At 37.5% G+C, this 18865-nt stretch overlaps 2 protein-coding genes and 1 long non-coding RNA gene across 14 annotated transcripts in view; 1 reads left to right on the top strand and 2 right to left on the bottom strand.

Annotated features, from left to right (window-relative positions):
- Window positions 1-10374, bottom strand: part of LOC128093830 (uncharacterized) — a 94004-nt gene extending 83630 nt beyond the window's left edge. The window contains exon 1 of the long non-coding RNA XR_008212781.1: window positions 10238-10374. This is a non-coding gene — a long non-coding RNA (uncharacterized LOC128093830). The remainder of the gene's footprint in view (window positions 1-10237) is intronic.
- The window catches only part of LOC120426219 (dendritic arbor reduction protein 1-like), a 45187-nt gene extending 31507 nt beyond the window's left edge, over window positions 1-13680 (top strand). The window contains exons 2-3 of the mRNA XM_039590939.2: window positions 12068-12165; window positions 12363-13680. Of these exons, the coding sequence (XP_039446873.1) occupies window positions 12068-12165; window positions 12363-13476 (1212 nt within the window). The 3' untranslated portion in view covers window positions 13477-13680. The remainder of the gene's footprint in view (window positions 1-12067; window positions 12166-12362) is intronic.
- The window catches only part of LOC120426217 (putative thiamine transporter SLC35F3), a 169965-nt gene that overhangs the window by 79627 nt on the left and 71473 nt on the right, over window positions 1-18865 (bottom strand). The window lies entirely within an intron of this gene.

Raw genomic sequence — 18865 nt, 5'->3', positions numbered from 1 at the left:
ACGGTATCAATCTAATCCCACCTTCAAGTTCAATCCGCAGCAATACTCTGCCATCGGAGTTATAGTTTGAACGAGAGAGAGAGAGAGTGTGTGTCGGCAATAAATGGCATAAAGCAGTAGAAAAGCACTGCACGTATACGAAGTTTGGACGACGACATTGAAATTCTTCGAGCTGAACTACTTGTGCCACCCGACGTCAACCAAACTGTTGCAACAATTTTTCTCTGCTTTTTTTTTTTTTTTTTGCACGCGCTAACTAACTTTGCCAAACAACGTGCGTTCGGCGCTGGTATGTAGAGGTCACCAGGAGGAAGGTGGGTGATTACGACGACATGGGACTAATTAATTGAGGTGGTATTTTGGTAATTACTTCCAGAGAATGTTAATGGTAGTTTATTGTTTGCTAAAGGTCGTTAAGGATATTGACTGCGAAATGCTTTGCCAATGTGTTGTGTGGATTTCTAAGACTTTCCGAATTTTCATGATTCTTCGTTCAAAGATAATAATTTAGATTTTCAATATTTTGAAAAATTTCATTTTATGAATAAATTAAAAGAAAATTACATGTTTCTCTCACAAAAATATCAATTTATTATTCCCGTGAAACTGAAATCGAAGCATGACTCAAAAAATACACATTCAATATAAAATTTGCTCTACTGATAAACGTAAATACTTTAAGAAATTTTTTAATTTTGTTTCCAAACGTTTAAAAAATGTTTAGTTTTAGAAACTAACTAAATCTGCTCATAGTGGAAAAATTGTTCAAAGAAAACCGTTCTACCCAGGTTAGTACTGTTCAGAAAAACTTAAACAGTTATAGTTGAATTCCAAAAATCCGTATTTTTAGATTATGGTTTAAATTTTTTTAATGAAAATCAAATTTTCATTCGAAAAGTACTGCAAAAGTTGATTAAAAGTGCAGTTTTCGTGTTCTAGCCACTTTTAATTTTAGATTTTGAGTTAACTCATACATTTTTCTGTTTTTAGTTTTCAGTGCCCGTGAGTTCCTGATGGAAAAAAAAGTAAATTGTTTCCAGTTTTCAAAAGTATCGGACGATGTATTTACACATGGGTAACCGGGAAAAGTTGCCTCGACCCCTCTTCGATTTGCGTGAAACTTTGTCCTAAGGGGTAACTTTTGTTCCTGATCACGAATCCGAGGTCCGTTTTTTGATATCTCGTGACGGAGGGGCGGTACGACCCCTTCCATTTTTGAACATGCGAAAAAAGCGTGTTTTTCAATAATTTGCAGCCTGAAATGGTGAATAGATAGAAATTTGGTGTCAAAAGGACTTTTATGTTTAATTGGACGCCTGATTTGATGGCATGCTCAGAATTCCGAAAAAACGTATTTTTCATGGAAAAAACACTAACAAAGTTTTAAAAACTCTGCCATTTTCCGTTACTCGACTGTAAAATTTTTTGGAACATGTCATTTCATGGGAAATTTAATGTACTTTTCGAATCTGCATTTTCATTTATTACAAAAATTTTCATTTTAAAATTTCCTGTTTTTTCTAACTTTGCAGGGTTATTTTTTAGAGTGTAACAATGTTCTACAAAGTTGTAGAGCAGACAATTACAAAAATTTTGATATATAAACATAAGGGGTTTGCTTATAAACATCACGAGTTATCGCGATTTTACGAAAAAAAGTTTTGAAAAAGTTACATTTTGCGTTTCTCTTTGTTTCGTCGTCCGTGTCTGTCGCGGGTGACGATGAACGGCCATGATCGACGACGACCAACTTTTTCAAAAAAAAAAAATCGTAGAATCGCAATAACTCGTGATGTTTATAAGCCAATCCCTTATGTTTTTATATCAATTTTTTGTAATTGTCTGCTCTACAACTTTGTAGAACATTGTTACACTCTAAAAAATAACGCTGCAAAGTTAGAAAAAACACGAAATTTTAAAATGAAAAATTTTGTTCTAAATGAAAAAATGACCCTTCAAAAAGTAGATTAAATTTCCCATGAAATGACACATTCCAAAAAAAATTACAGTCGAGTAACGGAAAATGGCAGAGTTTTTAAAACTTTTTAAGTGTTTTTTTCGATGAAAAATACGTTTTTTTTCGGAATTCTGAGTACGCCATCAAATCGGGCGTACAATTTTACATAAAAGTCCCTTTGACACCAAATTTCTATCTCATCACCGTTTCAGGCTGCAAATTATTGAAAAACACCTCTTTTTTCGCATGTTCAAAAATGGAAGGGGTCGTACCGCCCCTCCGTCACGAGATATCAAAAAACGGACCTCGGCTTCGTGATCAGGGACAAAAGTTACCCCTTAGGACAAAGTTTCACGCAAATTGAAGAGGGGTCGGGGCAACTGCTGTGTGAGTTGGCGGAGAATTACCCACATGTATTCAGTGACAATTTTTACCCAACTATTGGACTATTGTTAGGCTGCTGCAAAAATTTCTTTATTCTATGCATGGGATGTGGGCTAAATAAGGCTTTCTAGGCCCAGTGAAAAAAATATAATTTAACCCAAAAATGACGAACTTCTAGTCACAGTGTCCTGATGCAAACAATGATCGAGCTCGAGCTGTCACAGCCCTGCGAAGTATGTTGGCTGACATATCGGGCGGCCAGTCAAAAAAACCAGCTAGAAGTCGCCTGACAAAAAACTTTTGCTAGAAAGAGATAGATAATGTAAACATACTTTGAATGTGTTGGTAAATAAAGCCTTATAGAAGACATGGCCTATTATAACACTATGAAAACTCATCCAAACTTCAAAAAATTATAGTGTTTTAAAGCTGGAATGATGTCAGCTATCCATTGCAATTTCAATAACATGAGTTTACAAAACGAGTTTTCATGTACCGTAAACTGGGGTGACATTGATAGCCCGGGGTGACTTTGATAGGTTTTTCAAATGCCCGTCAAATTCATAGCTCAACATTTTTGAGAATTTTGAGTATATTAGCACTAAGGGCTACCTTATTATCGAACATATATGCAAAAATGTGACTGTTATATTGGATGTATCCAAATTAGTGGCCAAATCAAATTTCTATCAATGTCACCCCGGGCTATCAATCTCACCCCAGTTTACGGTATTTTTAAAATCCAATGTTTCATGAGATTCCTTTGGGTGTTTGAATAGATTCTAGTCTGTATTCGTAATCAAAACTAGCCTAGTTATCAAAACACATAAATAGAACTCTTAAATTTTACAAACCGTGATACTCAACATTTTCACAAAACTACGTTTTTTTTAAAAAATGCTCCAAATTTTAGTTTTTTTACAATTTTGGATTCAAATTATCTGTATTTTTTGCTTTCCTTTCGAAAGTAAAACAATTTTTTAAATATTTAATCGCATTTTCAAATTTTTCATAATTTTTTCAAAATATTTTTGATACTTTTCGAAAGTTGCTTTGTCCAGAATTTTTTCCTAAATTTCGAAAAAAAAAAAGTTTTGAATATACTCAACATTTTCACAGAGCTACGTATTATCGAAAAATAAGTTCAACATGAGTAGATTTCTTTTTGGGAGAACAGATAATATAAGAAAAAGAAGAGGAATTTCAAAAAAATAATATTAGCTAGGTAATTTGCTACTCTTAATAATAGGTAGTTAAAAGGTCTTAATGATTTTGTAAACCTGAAGTTTTTTAAACCTTATTTTATTATTGTATACACATAAAGTTGGCCCTAAAACAAGTCGAAAACGCGAACATGAGCTTTTTGAGTAACAATTAACCCTCTACTGCCCAAATTTTTTTTCGAATTTTTTTAATTTTCCCGTGTTCAGGAGGTCATTTTGAGCAACTTTTGTTCTACGAAAAACTTTACTTCTCTTGTTTTATGTTTTTCTTGTTACATTTTTAGTATTTTAATTTGCATTTATCTTGTTAAGTTTATGTTTGTTTTTGGTAGTATTCGGCCTACTCTACCACCTCCTATCATTACATTTTGCCTATCTAATTTTTTCATGTTTTTACAGTCACTTTTTCAATTTTTTGCTTGTTTTTCACATTTTCTGCTCTAGAATGGCAACATTATCATTTAAATTGTAAAAAATGCGTAGAGGCATAGTCTGGGACACTACAAAAATTACTGCATACTTCTTTTTACTGAAAATATAGGAAATGTTAGTCAAAAACACAGCCAAAATTTACCCCCAAAAAAATTAAATTTTTAAAAACATTGGCAAAGTCACATAAAACAAGTAAAACTTCCAACCCATATATTTTCTAAAATTTCAAGAGTTCTTCTTTCCAATGCTTTTTAAAGATCAAAAATTGGTTAAAAAATGGATTTTTGGCGATTTTTTATATCGAAGCCCGTCTAAAGGCGGGGTTGGGTTGTAGAGGGTTAAGTATCAAAATAGTTCTTAATTGTTGATCGAAAACCAATCTATAATATCACACAGTAGTAAAAAAAATCAAAAATTTACGTTGATTTTTGGCATGCAGAAATATTTGAAAAATTTTGTTGCCAAAAACGGGATGGCTCTGTACTCAAAATTTTTACAAACATTTTGAAAATAATAATATTTTTTTTAACTCAGAATTTTCACAAAACTGCCTGTTTAGTACACTGCAAAAAAAAATATCGGAATTTTCCAAAAATACGTGGTTTTGTGAAAATGTTAAGTATTATCAGAACAAAATTATTACTTAGGACACTTTAAATTTTTTTTGTAGTTTTTGTCCCTCGACTTTGACTGAAAATTTAAATTGCAAGCCATTCTAATAAAAAAAAGTGTTGTAAAATGCATTATACCAGTACAGTAGCATTTATTCATCTGTTTTCAAAAATACTTAAAAATGCAAAATATTTTTAATCTGGTGACATAAATGACATAAACTTTAAAAAAATATTTGCAACGGTGTTACAAAATGTGCATAAAATCCCGATCAATTGATACTTACATTAAAAAAATCGAAAAAAATGTACCGTCATCTGGGCCGAACTGGGACAGCCGTTTAAACCATGTTTTTGAATAACATTTCGAAATTTTGTGTTGTTTCGTTATAAAGAGATGCATAACAACAAAATTACTGCATCGATTTCCAAATTTAAAGGTTTTAAGTTCTCTTAAAACAGCAATTTACCCCAGTTGATGGTACTTTTTTCGAAATCACGTAGTTTTGAGAAATTACAACTATTTAAAAAAAATATTATACACATTAAAATAAAGTTGAAATTCTGGCTAAAACAAACAATTGTGTTTTGAAATTAAAGATTTTAAAAACCAATTAAATGGATACATAAGTTAAACTCTGATTTGCAATCTATAGTAAAAAAAGGTGACTGACTTTATCTGGTCAAAATTCTCCCAAGTAAGTCGACGCTTTCGTGCTAACTTGTCGCACGTCGCTTTTCGACGTCCCGAGAAAAACACGTTTTAATGATTTACCTTGAATAAACAAAAACGAGAGCACGCAATGTCAACAATAACAAACACGTTTTGTTTGGTTGAATTTGTTTGCTGGAATCCCGAGCTCTAATTAATTTTTTTTACGGTAGTCGTGCTCGTACTTGTGTCAAACGCGTTCTGACCGTTCTGACCTGAAATCCCTGTGGCCAATTGTCGCAGTTACATAAGATTGAAACTTATTTCATATGAAAAGTGACAACAATGCACGAAGTTTTTTCGTCTTAAATAGAATATCTCAGGTTTGAAATCGAATTTTGGGGATCTGTGAAGGTCAAAAGGTGAGGCGTTCTTAACTCAATTTGGCCCAAAGGGCACGTGCGACAAGTTTGCACGACAGCGACGAAATGAAAGTGACATGCACTCAAATTTGCCCATTACGTAGCTTAACCCTGCTGTCTCTTCACGATAAAGTAAACGCTTTAAATGCAGTTAAAAACTGCTTTCAGCTAATGACACTAAGTAGAAAAAAAAAATCACGCAATTGTTTGCAACTGTCCTTAGGCGTTCCATATCGTGTGAAGTGAAAGGTGCAAAAATGTTTCGTGACCTAGCTTTTTTTTTGCAGACATTTCAAAATTTGCACCTTTTTGATTGATCGATTCCTAATTCAAAGTTCCATTTTTCAAACCATTACATTCCGATTTATCGTGTTCAGACGGGCGAGTCCTTCGAAAATTGGTTTGTTCTATTAACCACTCCAAAACATGTGCACAATGTGTGGAAGCCCAAAGCGCCAAAAATGATTGATTTTCCTCTGGCCAATGACACTTCTGTTCCATTAGTCTAGTCTAGGCTGGAAGTCAGATCTGTCCTCTTATGCTAATAACTTAAGTTACACGCTTTCAATGTCTAGCAAGGACATTTTTTGGGCGGCCTATTTTTAAGAACAAGATTTCTTTTTAAGAAGCCCATTATGGGTGCAGAAAACGTCCTCCAACATGATTTCGATCAGAAACGAGTCCGTGGGAATCGGTGACGGCGACGTCGACGACGAGGACTGTTCCAAGGCCAACTCGTGGATTGGCAAATCTCGTTCCGCGTAACCAGAATGAAAGTTTAAAGTGGTCCGTTTTTTTTGTTCGAGCTATTTTGCCTATTACGTAATCGCGCAGGGGCGAAAGTCGTTCGTGGGGCGAATGAACGGAGGAAAATTTGAGGCAAAAAAGGCATAAGCCGGCATCCCACGTCGCAAATTGAACTGCTGAATGCAAAACAAGATTTTTCGCTACAATTTTGTTGTTGTTGGTTCGAACAGTTGAACAGTCTCTCCCAGACGAGAAGACCTTCGGCCGTTTTTTACGTGCAGATTGTTAAATTGGTAGTGCAGGTGTGTTATTGATGAAACTAGAGGAAATTCTTTTTCCTAATGAGCAAATCTGGTCTAGGCGGACACACTGCAGTTTTGGTATCCGTTATAATGAGTTGTAGTGTATTTTAGAAAATATTATTTTTATTGTACAGTCTGTTTTAGTTAATGCTAACGAGCAGGAATTTGATAATATACGAAAGAGCTTTAATATAAATTTTGTATCGATCCTCAAAATGCCATTCTACAATTGACAGGCAATCGAAAGACCTTTAAAACGAGTCCAAAATATTGACGATCTGGCAACCCTGTCTCAAGTTATGACCACTTAAGTGATATTTATGTACTTTTTATTCCTGATCTAAAGAATATATGAAATTTGTGTCCAAGCCCATCATATTACCCAATGTTGGTAAAGAGTGAGGAAGGCATCAACCACATAGGTGGATTAAGTTAGTTTTTGAAAGACAATTGAAAAAAAAAAACAATTATGGTAGTTTGACGTTCGTATGGAAAATCATCGAAAAATTGTCCTATTCAACTAGAACAACTATCTTCTGATCGTAATTAAGCCCCAAAACAACCCCCTAAAATTTGGGAGCGATATGAGCAGACCCGCATTTCCGCATTGCATTTTAATTTTGTTTGGAAATGTGTGTGGGGCCATGGGTATTATCGATTTATAATATTTTGCCTAGGGACCATCCATAAACCACGTGGACACTTTAGGGGGGGGGGGGGGGGTGTATGGCGATTGTCCACGCTCCATACAAAAAAGATTTTTTTTGTATGGACAATTGTCCACGAAGGGGGGGGGGGGGGGTTGAGATTCCCAAAAAAGTGTCCACGTGGTTTATGGATGGTCCCCTACTCCATACCGTGTTGTGGCACCGTATGAATGTGGAGAGTATTGGTGGATTTTTTTTTATTTGTAAAGTCATAAATTAAAATAAGGAAAATTTATATTTGTAGTGGACTGGCCTACTCAGATTGGATCGGGTTTCTTCGGGGATGGTTCCTTGAAGGGACATTCATTGGCGGCACCGTATGAATATGAGCAATATGGATGTCAAACTTCATCATTTTCAAAATCAAATATAAAAAAAGAAACATAGAGGAAAGTGGGGCAAGTGTAACAAGCTAAAGAAATGCTCGTTATGCTCATTAAAAACGTTAAAAAAATGTGTCGGATTTTTTTTATAGTCATCTTATTCCAGGTCTTGACTAAGATTTTGAATTTTGAGTGAGCAAGTTTTTAAAAAAAACCTGTTTTTTAATGTAAAAAATTGATTTTAAAATTTTTGATTTTCCGTACGTTCTACTCAACTAGTGGGGCAATGCATGAAACAACAGATTTGAATGTGTTTTAAACGTTTTTTCAATTTTAAATTAAATAATAATATTTTACTAAAAAAATGATCGTTTTTACGAAAAACAATTATTACTTAGATGATAAATAGTAAATTTTCATAATATTACTATATTTTGCATGGACAATTTTTTTTTTAAATTGTTTATCAGTTTTCAAGTTCTTTTATGTATTTATTTCCCAATCAAATGTTGCAGCAATTCGTATTTTTTTTCCATACTAAAAATCCATATGGTACACTAGGGTGTAATATCATCGATTTTCCAGCACAGCAATTTTACAGTTCCTTTTGGGGTCCTAAACAACTCCCCAAAGTTTGGGAACGATTGGTTTAGTCCTGAGATGGGATAAACAAAGAGAAAAAAACTAATTGTCAATCTAGACCACTTACAACATGGCCGCTTCTGTCAACCTAAACCAGTCTTTTCTTATGAGGAGAAAATGGGAAGTATTGTAACACAGACAAAATTGTAATTTGAGTTGAAAAAAAAATTAAAAAAAATTAATCAATTTCACAAAAAATGGTAAATTGCATTTATAGATTGATTAAAATATTTTAAATTGAAAGGCATTTATTTCTATCGCACACCAAATTTTCATTAAAAAAAAGATCATTCTTTTGGCGCTTTAAAACAATCGTTTCTATTTGCGCGTATTGGCTGTAGTGGCACATAATTGGCAGATAATTGATTTTTCTACATAGAAATGCCATCTAGATTGAACAATATTAAACTTGTGCTTCCAGTGAAATGAAAATTTGGCGTGACGAAACAACATTGAAGAACTGGATTTAAAAAGCAAACAAAAATAATCACAGCTTATTAAACCTATTTGATTTTTTCGCACTTTTTCATTTCAACACATTGCTACAAATTGAAAAACGAACTTTTTGCTCTTTGAAGTGAATGAATTGGTACAATTTTAAGTTCTTCTTTAAGTCTGACACCTTAGGGCGTGCGACCTATGGAATGTTAACTTTCGCTTTGTAAATGCCGGCCCCGATACTCTCAAGTGTGCTCCTCTTTGGGAAACTGGGAAAGATTTACTTACTTTCATCACGGACGTGCTTTCATTGCGTAACGGGACAACGACAGAAGCAGATCTAAGAAAAAAATCTCCCCTCTCATTTAATAACTTGCAGGCAACTTGCAGGCTTTTTAGGATTTTTTTTAGATTGATGTAAGAAAACGCATTTAAATCATATTGCATTTTTCAAATCCAAATGAAAATTAAAAATCTTTCATATAAAAAACACAGTAAAAACTGAAGAAGTGAAATCGTGATCGTATCGTATCATTTAACTCGAGCGTGACCTCGAGTCATCTTTGATTTGCCAACCATTTCTAGTGATTTGTATCCGGCAGCTCCTTATGAACGGATCCACCGTAAAACGATGGAACATAAACTCAGGATTCTCCTCCCACGTCCAACCGCAAATTTTAACAGCCCAATTCAAAAAATCTGTGGCCAAAATCTAAACAAAATTTCAACCAAAGAAAAAGTCATCCGCATGCTTGAGCACTGAGTTGAAGAACATCTTCAAGAAAATTTGAATAGAGGAGAAAAGCAACTCGCGACAAAATTTTGAGGCTAGGAATTTTGACAGGTATGATTTTCATAAAGTATTCGCCTCTTTTTCTTTCCCATCAGAAAACTGAGGATCTATAGAGGAGAAAATCGTGACGTCAGAAATGAACTCATTTTGTGAGTGACTTTAACATTTTGGCCTAGTTTGACAGCTACATTGTCCCCAGTTTTTTTGTGGGAGAGAAAAGGAGGCGAATACTTTATGAAAATCATACCTGTCAAAATTCCTAGCCTCAAAATTGTGTCGCGAGTTGCTTTTCTCCTCTATTGTCAAGCTATCTGAATCACAGATTGCTTGATATTTTTATTCGAACACGAACTTCTCGCAAAAAAAAACAGAAAAAGAATACAAACGTAAACACTCAAAAAGAAGACCCTATCCAGCCGTCCCGTCCCACGTTTAGTCCTCACTTTGCGCAAAGCGATTCAATTTTCTATGGGAATATGAATCCGGTTTTAATATATCGTGAAACGTGAATTTTATAATTATCAAAATCCAAAAAAAAAAAGAGTTTTTCCCATACAAATTTATATGGAAAATTGAATCGCTTTGCGCAAAGTGAGGACTAAACCAATCGTTCCCAAACTTTGGGGAGTTGTTCAGGACCCCAAAAGGAACTGAAAATTGCTGTGTTCGTTAAATTTGGACAACTTAATTTTTTTCCATACAACCATATTACACCGTAATGGTACACTTGCCCCACCTGAACAAGATGTTTTAAAAGCTCTCAACAAAAATAATCAAAAGTCAAATCATACTTTATAATAGGTGCAAGTCATTGGTAGGGACACTACAGATCTAGGAAGAATAAAAACGAAGTTGACTTTATAGCTGTCGGCCACCATTGCTAGTACCAACCACTAGTGTCTTCCTTTTTATCTACAAGGACTTCGCCGCCCTGGGCTCCTAAGTGTATGAAAGTATGGCACGGAGCGACGGCGCCGAATACCCATATTTACACTTAGAATTTTAGAGCGCCCGCCGCGGGATTCGAACCAGCGACCTCTGGATTATGAGTCCAGTGCGCGGTCCGATTGATCCACACGGGCGGGACAAGAAGGAAGAATAGCCTTTTGATAAAATGAGCTTTAAAACGAACCCTAAGCCTTATTTTGTACTTTCCAAATATTAAAAGAACACAAAGGTTTTGAAGAAAAAACTTCATTAAATCTTATGCCCCGTGGCGTTTACGTCGTTTTGGCGGTTATGTGTTAGTAGAATCAGCTAATTTCATTGCTAGCAACAATTCCTCATACTGGAAATAATCAAAATTGTAAAAATTACGGCCGTACGAACGATTGTTCCTCTTGCCCCATATGGTCGTTTTGACCTAAATGGTCATTTATGGAGGACTGAGGATTTTTTTTGATTTTTTTGACCGCAACCTGAATTAGTCCCGGTTCCCCGGAGTATGTTCCGTTAAAGGGAAACTGGCAGCACCGTATGAATATGGACGATATTGATGTCAAACTAAATGATTTTTTAAAGTCCCAGATGTAAATTACGAAAAAATTTCAAAAAAAATCCTTTTTAATGATATAATATGAAGGGTTTTGATAAAAAAAAAATGCATGAAAATCTAATGGTTTCAAACGGCTTTTTAGACGTCGGGAATGTATGGAAGTTTCATCCCAATAGAGCAAAGTCGATTTACGAAAACTGGTTTTCAAAATGCGATGCTTGACTCCCCCAATTTGAACCTATTGTTGTCTGATTAACTCCAAACAAAACCAACATTTCTCTACCCTGCATCACATGGCCATCTCTGATCGGTATCGCCACATTCCAGTTCACTACCGGTTGTTGCCTATCCAATCGATCCGTCCCAGCCTCAGCGACGCCTACTGGACGGGCAACAACCACCAAAAGTCAACCAACTTTCACACTTCGCCACAAGTCGATAAATTAATTTATGTCTTGGATGATTGCCGAATCCAATCAGATCTTCTTCGATGCTGGATTTTCACTCTATTTTGTAAGGATTTTGGTCTTGACATTGATTTGTGGGATTTTTCTACTTTTGGTTGTGTTTTAATTTTTAATGTGGTTTTCGAGAGAAATTCTTAAGGTTTCTCCATTAATTTGAGTAGGCAAATTAAATGCCATCGTAAAGAGTCGTCTAACCTAATAAGTAAAAAGCTCAGGACTATAAAACATAATAATTCTCATGAATCGCATCGCGTGCCAACGATTACCGGTGCTCCCTTCCGGAAACCATCGCGCTAAAAATACCAAACCACAGCCGATTCACTCGCTGCAAAAGTGATGCCCCCCTTGAGAGCATAAATTATTCATTCCCCTTTCTCCCGTTCTACCCCCGGTCCGGCCGGTAATGGCCACTCAAGACCGACCGCAGATAATGATATTCAACTTACTTCTCTCTTTTTTCCTTCTCTTGCAGAGCATATTTTGCCTGGCAAAGTTTGTCAAATCCTATGGCGTTTCGGAGCACCGCGTTGACTACTTCAAAACCGTTGACGGTCATGAATACAACTATCAGTAAGTTTCAAGATGGCGACCCGGGAGCACGGTTCTCGCGAACGACCGACTTTACGGGTTTCATTTAGCAGTTTTCCTGGGTGCTCACTCCTGAAGAGGGCGCAGTTAAAGTTTGAAGCCGTTTGGTCCGGTGGTTCGCGAGTTATAGCCCGGTGAAAATGCGAAGTGACGAACTAACTTTTCGTTGTAATTTACAGTTACCACGACGGTTTAGCGCCACGATTTGAAAAGAGCAAACTTCTGCAGCCTCAGCAGCAGCTGCTGCTGCGGACAAAGCGGCCCCAGACGTACAAACAACCCTACCACAACAAGTACTTTGCCAACGAGCCCGCTTTCGCGAGCAACTTCCAGCACCGACAGCAGCAGATTCAGCAACTGCAGCAGCAACAGCAGCGTCACCATGCGGTGGTGTCTGACGTTCCAGCCCCGACGTACGCTAGCCTGGTGAGCAGTAGTTCGTTCCAGCAGCAAAACTCGATACCGACGTTCGAGAGTCACGAGAAGATCCGGCACTCGTACGTGGACGAGGAGGAGGACAGCGAAGAGGGCGTCAACAGCAGCTACGAGATCAAGAAGAAGCTTCCGGTGACGATGGCTAAGCTGGCGTCGAAGAATGCTTTCGTGGGGACCGCTGGATCGTTGCACGGACTCCAGGTGGCCAACCAGCACAGGTTGAACGCCCAAGCCCAGCACAATAACCATTACAACAGCTATGATGAGCAGTCTAGTTCCAGTTCCGGATCGTCGGAGGAAACCAACCAAGCTACTCCTACGGTCTCGAGTCCCGTCAAGAACTCGAGCGGTGGCTTCCTGTCGAACGAAAGCGCTCCGGAACACCTGCCCGGCTTCCACTACATCTCCAGCGGGTACACCTACTTCAACTCGCACCCCCACAAGCAGAAGTTCGCCGCCATTCCGGTGGAACCTCCAACCCCAGCAATCCGCAAGCCGTACGTGGCCCCAACGCTGACCACCCCAGCGCCGTCCCCCTCCAAGTACCTCTTCCAGAACCACCGACCTGCCCCGGCCGGAACCACGTCCAAACCCTCGGTCCCACGCCGTCCGTACATCGCCCCGGCCCTCACCACCACCAAGCGACCGTACGTGGCCCCGTCCGTGGACACGGCCGCGGTCACCTCCAAGCCCCCGAGCGATGCCTTCCTGCTGCTCAGCCCCCAGCAGAACGGAGCCAGCCGGTTCCGGTACACGACCGCCAAGACGGCCAGCACCGCCAGCAAGCAGCAGAGCGAACTGTACGAGCCGGAGTTTGACATCGACATCAGAATCGATCTGTCGTCGGATTCACAGTAGAGGGGATGTAAACAAAACAAACAAACAACACAAAAAGTCATAAACCACCACAACAACAACAAAAAACGACGCGCAGACTAACAACAACGAACAACAAACATGAACACAGACGAGTAATTCAAACTTTGCCTTCTAGCCACTAGAGAATATTAATTTTAATTTAAATCGAATTATGACGAAAGAATAAAGTTGCGGAGAAATGAATTCCAGAATGAGTAAACTAATTTTCTAGACTTAGCACTATTGAATCACCCCTCGGTTTGACAGCTAGACAGTCTTGAACATTAGTCTATGAGTTTTTTTTAAGTTTAACTCATTTGAGAAAGAAAGCACCTTTATTAATTTTACTGCCCGTTAATTTTCAAGATTATGCCAGTGCGACAGAGGCAGAATATGGTCCCCTTCCGGTGACCCAGATGTCAAAATATGGCAGTGCGCGCGGGCCGGAAGTGATTGCACACGATGCAGCAAAAAAAAGTAATAAAGTCCGGAAATTGAGTGCCCGTCAGCGGAGCTGAAGCGTTCTTTCTCTTCCTTTGGTGGCGATAATGGGGATCGAGGTTGTGGTTAGAGGAGGGTGAACAATAAAATAATTGCAGGTTAGTTGTCATAATGGCGGCTCCTTTAAAAACATAGTCGCATTCTGTTGTTTTGTAGAAAATTGAATCGATTCTGTTTACAAACCCACTGTAAAAAGAATGGTGGAAAGCAAAATCAATGCAATCTCGTAAGAGTGTCGCAATAAAAACTAATTAAAAATAAATAGTTCACGTGGTTTTTTGATAGCCCCTGATCAATTTATTGAAACATTTTGAAAAAAACAACTTTTCCAAAGAACGTCATTAAGGTCTAGTCTATAATTTACTGACACATTCACACCTCTGACTACTACAGAGTGTTGGTTTGTTTGCATCAGATTTGCTTTCTCTTTCTAGCAAAACTGTGACAGCTCGGATCTTTGTTGGTGACCAAGGTATGTAAATTAGATAAGGTAAGGCGGGATTTCCCAGCTGCCAAAATACTCACAGACTGGTTGGTCACTTTTTCGTTTGACACTTTTTAGTTTGTACCCCGTTCGTTTGACAAAGTCAAACTAAAAAGTGACAAACTGTCACATTTACACGGCGCTCACGCACACTATCAAAACAAACGTTCGGTAGTGTGTGTGAACTCTGTGTAAAAGAGATGTCAAACTAAAAAGGGACCTCGTTCGTTTGACAACAGTTGGTGTCAAACCATCGGGGTTTGAGTGAAGTTAGCATGAAACCCGGATTTTATATGGAGATTTTCAGAAAAGTGAAAATTTAACAATTTTCCGGTCAAATTTCACCGGATTTTTTTTCTGTAGGGTTGTTAAGCAGGCCAAACTGAACCAAAAAACGCGTTTTTTTGAATTTTTTTATTTTTTATGTTTTTGTTTCAAAATCGTATTTCGGTTCAGTGCTTAACAACCCTACAGAAAAAAATCCGGTAAAATTTCCCCGGGAAATGGTCAAATTTCAAGTCAAATTTTCATTTTTTTTTTGAAAATCATCATATAAAATCCTGGATTTGTGCTAACTAACTATTTTGACAGCTGGAAAACCCGCCTTACCTTAATAATCTACATACCTTGGTTTGTGACGAGGAAATCGTCATTTTTTTTAAGTGATCAGAAATGGTTTTTAATCGTTGTACATAAAAATTGTAGTTCTGGCGAATCGGGAAAGATGAAACAAACTCTGACAGCTATCTTAGGGAGCGTTCTTTTAAAACGTAACGCAGTAGGGGAGAGGGGTCTCGAAGGCCGTATTAGGCTCATATTTTTTTACGTTACGTTATAAAAGAACGCTCCCTTAACCATTATATGCCCGATATTTTGATGTTTCGATAAATGTCCAGTTAGAACAGATTTTGAGCTTGAAAATGTGTACAAAATTGTCAAAATTTTAGGTTTTTGGTGCTTGAAAACTCCTATCCCTGCTCAGATTGTAGTGCCGGTTTACCTCAAAGTAAATTAAGGTCGTAGCTGGTGTCATTCACTTTAACAGCAATGACTTTCAATGATGTTGTTGTTTGTTTATTTTATTGGGGGACCTTCAACCCATGGGTCAATCGCTCCCATACTGTCAATGATAGTGCTGAAGAAAAAGCTCAGAAATAGTTAGATGAAATGAAAAAAAAATCACAATATGTAAAGTGTTCTACAAACAACATGTAGATTGCCTTTTTTGGATTGAATCATTTTGAAACAAGATTTTAATGGTTTTTTTAACAAATACAACCGAAAAATGGCCGACAACGAGGAAGGTCATTATTCTTTGCAAACAGTGACATAAACATACTTTTTGGCACCCTCCGCAAAAGTCAAACCAGTATAAATTAGCTGCTAGATCTTTTAAAGGATCTCAAGGATCTCTTCTGGAAAAGATCCGGGTGCCGCAAAATGTCAACAAATCACTTGGTTTATTGGACAATTACTTTGTTTTGATCTACATCTACACTCTGCAGAAAAGGAGCTCATTTTGCGACTAAAATAACTTGTGCCATACTATTTTCAGTGGGTCTAGAAACTTCTCCTTTTCCTTCTGCTTTAATCTTTGTTTTGCAAAAATAAACTAAAGCTTTGTCAACGAACTGTCCACCCCGAACCGAATCGCAAAATCCCATAAATTCCAATAAACTTTCCTTCGGTCAATAAGTTCTGAAAGACGGGTCGGTTCGTCATCGCCAGCGAACGTCGAAGAAGGCCCTGTCCGAGCCGGACTGGATTCACATTTATGTGTTTGCCATTCCAATAACAGGCCAACAGCTGGTGGACCCCACCTCCACACCGTCTCGTATTCTGAGGTTATGTTTGCTAATCCTATTACGCGATGACTAGTGGTGGTCCCGCTGATACAGCAGAAACTGCTGGAAATGTTATACACTGTTAAATTTTGTTAGACTGACAAAGTAAATAGTTTTCTTTCTAAAGTGTATTTTGACAGTTGCACGTTAAACAAGTTCTGAAAGGAGAAGAAAAACACTGACAATTTGCCCGCGGCATGCCGCTATGGCAGCCGCACAAAATGCTCTGACAATGACAGTGACACGTAAACGCCGTTAGTCAGTGTGTGCACGCTAAATTGCATAACGGTGGGCGTTTTATTTAAGCATGCTACACGGTCGTACACAGATACTTTTGATCGTGTTTGCCGGAAAAGCGGATTATCTCAACAAGAAGCTCGTCGTCGTCGACGTCGTTGGGAAAATCGATATGCAATGGAAGAAACCAGGCCCGTGGGAGGGATTTAGTCACGACCCGGTGTATGTGTGCCTTTTGTATGTGTGCATTGGCATTTTTCCGTTTCCTTTTTTTTTTTTGCTCCCTGCCATAGCGAGCCATGTTTCATTCGGTGTAACAGAGGAATGATATGTGTTTTTGCCCTTTTTTATCGCAACTTTGTTGGACTTTTTGTCGGGATGGCCGATAGGGGTGTGATTACGAAGTTTCTGGCTCGATTCCACCTGTTATTTGCAAACATCGGGGCTGATCCTGGGCCTGTCTGTCTCATTTCGAAGCTACGGGATAGGGGCTGATGGTGGTGGTGGTGTTGCACAAATAAAGGATCGTGTTATGAAAACCATCAATCATGCTCGTCACACCATGGAGACAGAGATGAGCAGTGCACACTTGGATGGTTTTATTTCTTTTTTGGAGAAAAATGTGTCCTCTATAGAGGAAAATGTTAATTTCTCGCAATAGAATTGTGCTCTTTTTCTGCACTGACTATTTTTTTAGTTCAAACAAAGTGATTTAGCTGTCTTGTGGTCCAGATCGCAAAATTGAGTGGAAAATGGATTTTCCGAAAAATGGTGAAGTTTTTGAGCTTTGGTGTCTACAGGAGAGTTGTTGCAAATGGAAAGGGGCAACTTTTGGTTTGGTTCAAAATTAGGGTGGTTCACGATTAGGGTGATTTTGAGAACCTTCAAAAAGTGATGTTGGAGACACTTTTAGAGCTCTGAAAAACGAACATTTTTATGTATTGACAAGTCAATTTGGACTTAAGGGTCAAAAGTTACAGCCATTTTAAGGTAAAAAAAATGCAAAGAAGAATGGGCGGATTTGGTCCAAGAATGTACACAAACGGGTCCAACTTTTTTCGAAAGATCTCGCCGAGACATGAAAAAAAGTCTTCTGGACCAACTTTCTAAACCCCGGGGTTCAAAAGTTACAAGCTATTGAAGTTTAAGCAGTTTGGGTAAAAATGTATAAAAATAGCATTTTTGCTACTTCTAAAATCATTCATAAAATCTCTATTTTATTATGGATTTCGATCATCTTGACTTCATTCGACGCGTATCAGCAAAAACTATGAGTTCTGATATGTTTTAGCATGATTGAAACATGACTTCTCTTGTTTCTATCCGTTTGAACCGTTTGTGCAAGAGGCATACCATAGAAACAAGTCGAAACTTCAAGATTTTGAAACAGCTCCAGTGAGTATGTTGTAACAACTTATTGGGATGTTCTGAGTCGTCCGAGAACTCCTTGGAGTTAAGACCGCCGTAACAAGCAAGAGGTCGGCGGTTTTTGACCGCTGATCATAGCATAGCTTCAATGAGTATGGTAGATTACATTGCTAATATGATGGAATGTCGAATGAAGTCAAGATGAGCAAAATCCATAATAAAATAGAGATTTTATGAATGATTTTAGAAATAGCCAAAATACGATTTATTGTACATTTTTACCCAAAATGCTCAAACTTCAACAGCTTGCAACTTTTGAACCCCGGGGTTTAGAGAGTTGGTCCAGAAGACTTTTTTTCATGACTCGGCGAGATCTTTCGAAAAAGTTGGACCCGTTTGTGTACATTATTTTTTTTTATTCGTTCGAACCTCAAAATTAGTAAGATACCTATCTATAAAAAAAATCCTAGGGTTTTTTGAATCACAATTTATTTTACGACAAAATATGTGCACATCATTGCAATTGAGCTTCGGTACATGTTGTGTATCAATAGGAGATCATATTTTCTTAGCATTGTTCCAGAATTTCATTTTATTTCTTGATTTTTGTCGTGGGCGAAAATTGGATTTAGGGGTGCGAAAATAGGCACTCCAGAGCACTTTATTAAAACGCAAAATTTCAACAAAAATAAACTTGTAAATGATAAAAACCATGTGGAAACTTAAAATCAAATAGTTTATCAACGTTCTACAACGAATAGAACTGAAAACCATTAATTGTCATTAAGTTCTCGTAAAATTTCCTAGATTTCCACTATAAAGTGTTCGATTTCTGGGTCCACTACCCTATCTGAAATAAAATCGGCACAAAATTTTGAAGGGCACAAACAACACAAGTTAGATTTTCAAGAAATAAATAAAAAGATTTACTATTTTGTTCAAGAGCTGAAACCAG

The sequence above is a fragment of the Culex pipiens genome, chromosome 1 (assembly GCF_016801865.2).
Source record: "Culex pipiens pallens isolate TS chromosome 1, TS_CPP_V2, whole genome shotgun sequence".
Lineage (NCBI taxonomy): Eukaryota > Metazoa > Arthropoda > Insecta > Diptera > Culicidae > Culex > Culex pipiens.
This window is presented reverse-complemented; position numbering and strand designations above follow the sequence as displayed.